Source organism: Talpa occidentalis, unplaced genomic scaffold, assembly GCF_014898055.3.
Source record: "Talpa occidentalis isolate TD23 unplaced genomic scaffold, MPIMG_talOcc4v2.1 talOcc4.12, whole genome shotgun sequence".
In the NCBI taxonomy this organism is placed as follows: domain Eukaryota; kingdom Metazoa; phylum Chordata; class Mammalia; order Eulipotyphla; family Talpidae; genus Talpa; species Talpa occidentalis.
The window spans coordinates 4,504,962-4,509,577 of NW_023601212.1; the positions used below are offsets into that span (position 1 = coordinate 4,504,962).

The 4,616-nt window shown below is 39.9% G+C and overlaps 1 protein-coding gene across 1 annotated transcript; it reads right to left on the reverse strand.

Moving 5' to 3' along the window:
- Window positions 1–2,124: 2,124 nt before the first annotated feature.
- Window positions 2,125–3,087, reverse strand: LOC119240342 (olfactory receptor 7D4-like). The gene has a single exon (XM_037504689.1). It carries the CDS (start codon window positions 3,085–3,087, stop codon window positions 2,125–2,127), a length of 963 nt encoding a protein of 320 aa, XP_037360586.1.
- Between the last annotated feature and the right edge of the window lie 1,529 nt (window positions 3,088–4,616).

The window sequence follows — 4,616 nt, forward strand, 5'->3', positions numbered from 1 at the left end:
TTGTTGCCCCTTCATTTAGTAAGTATGTAATGATGAGTGTTATATCTTCCTGTAATGAAACATTAGATAGACATAACACTCATCAAAATACTGTCTCTTGTTACCTTTTTATGCTAGAAGTCTATTTTTTCTGATGTAAGTACAGCTGTTCCTGCCTTTCTTATGCAGAGAATGTGAGAATCAGTTTCGCAGCAAAATGAGAGCCAGAAACAGTCAAAAGGGGAAGACTAAAAAATAGTCAGTAAAGAATGGGTCCAGTTCACTGGAAAGGCTATCACTTACTGGAGGTAATACTACTATTCTGAGCTGGGAATTTGCTAATAATTATACGACTATAAAATTTACTAAAATCATTGAATTGATATTATTAATGAGCAAATTTCATGGTAGGTAAGTTATATATAAAGAAACTTTAAAAATTAATTTTAATGAATTTTCCATGAAATTATGCAAGGTTTGTTGAAAATAGCTTTACTTTTTCATGGAATCAACTAACAAACCATATTATGCTCATCAATCTGTATTGTAATCATGTTACCTTCCTGGTCCCCTTCTCAGGTTCAATAATGTAGAAATAAATATACATTGGGATAAATGTAATTAAATTGAAGTGAACTAAAATCACAGCAAATAAATCTATAATGCCTAAGAAATTATAAATTGGGTGTAAATTGGAAATCTGCATTTATTTCCAGTACATAGTTTCTTTTTCCACTGAATCCTTTTCCTTTCTTGATATTGTCTTGACACCACTCCCAGTCTTTAACTTGGGGTTTAGTATTGATCCCACAGAGAGCTGAGGCAAAGTTCATGTGCAAATATTTTATTGGAAGGAAAAGAAACACAATGGGAGAGAGGAGAAAAGGATATAGGGGTGTAAATGCACTAAATAAAGCTTTTATGTGAGATAAAATAGCCAATGAACAAGGTTTTGTGCTCTAGGGAAATATGGAAAAATGACACAAAATGGAAATCTAAACATCATCCAATCTATGGGACCGAAGAATTGGTCCACACTGAATCTCTTCCCAAAGTGTCTCTGAGGGGATGTACTTTTCTGTCATTTCTGCCACCATGTGTTGGGTAAAATAAGTTCCAGCTGGTGCTAACCATTGACAATTATGTGATTAATGTGAGAAGATCTTAGGAATTGTCAATGGGCTGACGATTACTACTCTGCACAGTTACTACTGCAGATTTCACTGCACATTCAGTCCTATCAATTCTTCTCAAAAACTGAACAAACATGAACGATTGCCGCAAATGTGTACCTGCCACTTCTGGTGGTAGCTTCAGAATCATGAAAACAAATAAAACAACAAAAAAACAGACCTTACTATGTTTTATATTGTTGCATGTTACCAGATCTTAGTTGTTGTACCATGTAAGTGTAATAATAAGAAATAACAGTAAAATCAAAGGTGGGGTGAGGAAGGAGGAAAGTATAGAAAATGGAAGGGAAGAATGTGAGAAAAGAATGATCTCCAAGAATAAGGTATTCTCAAGAGCTCTCCCAGTTGGAATATACTATAGGACATATAAACAACCCATCTTTCAGATCTAGATTCCTACTTTGAGGTTCATTTCAATTCATTTTTCACATGAAGTTTAGTACAAAGATAAGTTGAAGGTTCAGTTTCAGATTGCCAGCTAATTACCCATCCAGTCTTAGACTCTTCTGAAGAGAGGTGAGTGAAGGAAACATATCAAAGAACTTGTTCAGGAGATTTGAATACACGTGAAGAAATGGTAAACAGTTTATTAGAATTTTGGGTTATTTTTATTTGTTTTATTCATGGAAAAATGTGCTATTAAGTAGGGCCAAAAATTTCAGCATTTGAAGATAGTTATTAAAGAAACCATACCAGCAATCTATATCAGTGCTTCAAATCAGAGGTTGTAAATCTCATAAGAAAGTTGAGTAAAAGTAAACCTACTAGCTCTATAAAGGGAAAGAAAACAAACAAAAAACAAGGAGTGAGTCAATGAGGAGTAACTAATAAAAAATATATATGTAAAAGAAATAATATTTTCAAAATGAAATAAACATCTATTTTAGGGGTTGGGTACCAGCATATTGAGATTTGCATAAATATTCTCTGGACCCACAATGTTCAAACTTCACTAACTTCTGAGCCGAGAGACCCACAGTGGACAAGAGGCTGCTCTGCTGAGAAGCTTTCCGAGGGCCCCTTTCACATCCTTGTTCCTCATGCTGTAGATAAAGGGGTTCAGCATGGGGGTGACCACCGTGTACATCACTGAAGCAACTGTACTTCTTTCTGAAGAATGGGTCACAGCAGAAGTGAGGTAGACCCCCAGGACTGTCCCGTAGAACAGGGAGACCACACAGAGGTGAGACCCACAGGTGGAGAAGGCTTTGTACTTGCTGGTGGCAGAGGACATCTTCATTAAGGAGGAGACAATTTGAGAATAAGAGTAGAGGATCCCAGTGAAGGGAAGCACACCCAACAGGGCAGTAGACATGTACATGCAGATAGTAACAATGAGGGTGTCAGAACAGGCTACTTTTAGAATCTGAGCCAGCTCACAGAAGAAATGTGGGATTTCAGTGCCTGCACAGAATGTCAGCTGTGCAACCAAAAGAACATGAAGCAGGGCATCCCAGAAAATGATGAACCAACACATAAAAACCAGGAGGACACAGACGCGGGGGTTCATGATGACCGTGTAGTGCAGGGGGTGACAGATGGCCACAAACCTGTCATAGGCCATCACGGTCAGGAGGAAATTGTCCAGTCCAACAAAAATCATAAAAAAATACACCTGAGCGAGGCATCCTATGTAGGAGATGTCTTTGCTCTGTGCCTGGACGTTCACCAGCAACTTGGGGACGGTGGTAGAGGTGAAACAGATGTCAGCAAAGGACAGGTTGGAGAGGAAGAAGTACATGGGGGTGTGCAGGTGGGGGTCTGAGATGACGGCCAAGATGATGAGCAGGTTCCCAAGCACAGTGACCAGGTACATGGACAGGAACAGCCCAAAGAGGAGGGGCTGCAGGGCAGGGTCATTGGAGAGGCCCTGGAGGAGGAACTGAGGAGCTCCAGAATGGTTTCCTGTTTCCATGTAGTTGGGGTGTCTGCTGTGAGAGAAGGAGCAGAGTTTGATGATCAACCCGCTGGAAACTAAACAAGTCATCTACCTTGAGGTTTCAGGGCTCATGTCCCTGTTTGGGCACCACTGCTGCAGACAGGACAGCCGATGACGTTCTCTGCCATTAATGAAGACTCAGAGTCTAAATGAATTTGTAATAGGGGAAGCTGGGGAGAGAGCCATCGAGAGCAGCTCTGCCTTTCACTCTCCCAGTCCAAGCTTTTATTGAAGATATGAACAAGGAGCAAGAAAATAGCACTCAGTTGTGTTTTTGCTTATACAGATTAATAAGTTACTTCTGAAAACAAGTTTTCCTGGTTAGTAGGGAACATGCCCAGAAGCCAGTACATCCTCAGAGAACAGGAGTCAATTCTGGGAAGAAGTTTTATTTGCAGAACTTCTAACGTCCTGGAGCTCCATCTGCAGAGTAAACAGGTGCTCTCCAAAAACTCCAGCTCCGTTTAGGGCAGCAGGCTCCCAAAAGTCATCACCTGTGCTTCCTTCTTTCTATGAACATCTTCACCCTCTTTTGAGTCTGCCATGACCATGATCCCCTCAGTCAGGTGGTAGCACATTTCCATTTCAAATGTATGTGATTATTGAAATTTTTTTCTTTCAGCAGAAATCTCTTTTTCTTTGCTCACTGATTCTAATTCTCCTATTAAAATCAATGAACATCAATCAGTTTGTCCTTGATTAAACATTGAAGACATTTGTTATTGTTAAGATATTTATTAGGTTTTCCTACATAATGTCGACACTCCTTGAATCTAACAATTCTATAGTAGTGATTTATTCTTAGGATTTCAGTTGCACAACCTTAATTCTGTGACTGAAACCGGAATATTTGTGTATATATGAGACAGTAAACTTTGTGGTTTCATTTTTTTTTCAAATTATGATTGAAATATTAACATTCTGGTGAGCTTAATAATGTCTTTGTGCACAGGATGATGTCAAGTCATTGTTGTTGGTATTAATATTTTCTGTTTGTTTTGGTAACTCAAGTATGTGTATAAATATGTGTAAGGAACATGTAATTACTCAGGCATTTTACTGCCTTACAGACCTCCAGGGATGAAAGGTAGCCCGTAACTTTGAAAGAGCCCCCCACACACACGTGATGTATCAGCTATGTGACCCTGAGCACAGATTGGCGCTGGGCTGGCTCTCCCTCATATGGCATAAAAGGGAGTAGCCCCATCTTGTGGGCTGGGGTGTAGGCCACTTGTGATTGCCTGCCTGCCTCCCTGCCTGCTGGCCACCTGTGTCCTCATCACTTGCTTCAGCATTAAAGCACGTCAGATACAAAAGGCCCAATATTCTTTTTCCTTTTGCCCAAATCAACAGTGAACCTGCCCAGCCACGGTGATGAAGGAGATGTTGAGCCAGTCTCCCCAATCAGGAGTGTTGGACCAACAACATACTACCTTATGGTCTTGAAAATGTCAAACTCTCACCCTGAGTTGTACTTAAGGAGTATTAACTATATCCTAACCTGC

Coding starts and splice junctions, on each gene's coding strand:
- LOC119240342 (XM_037504689.1), bottom strand. CDS start 3,087: ATGGAAACAGGAAACCATTCTGGAGCTCCTCAGTTCCTCCTCCAGGGC.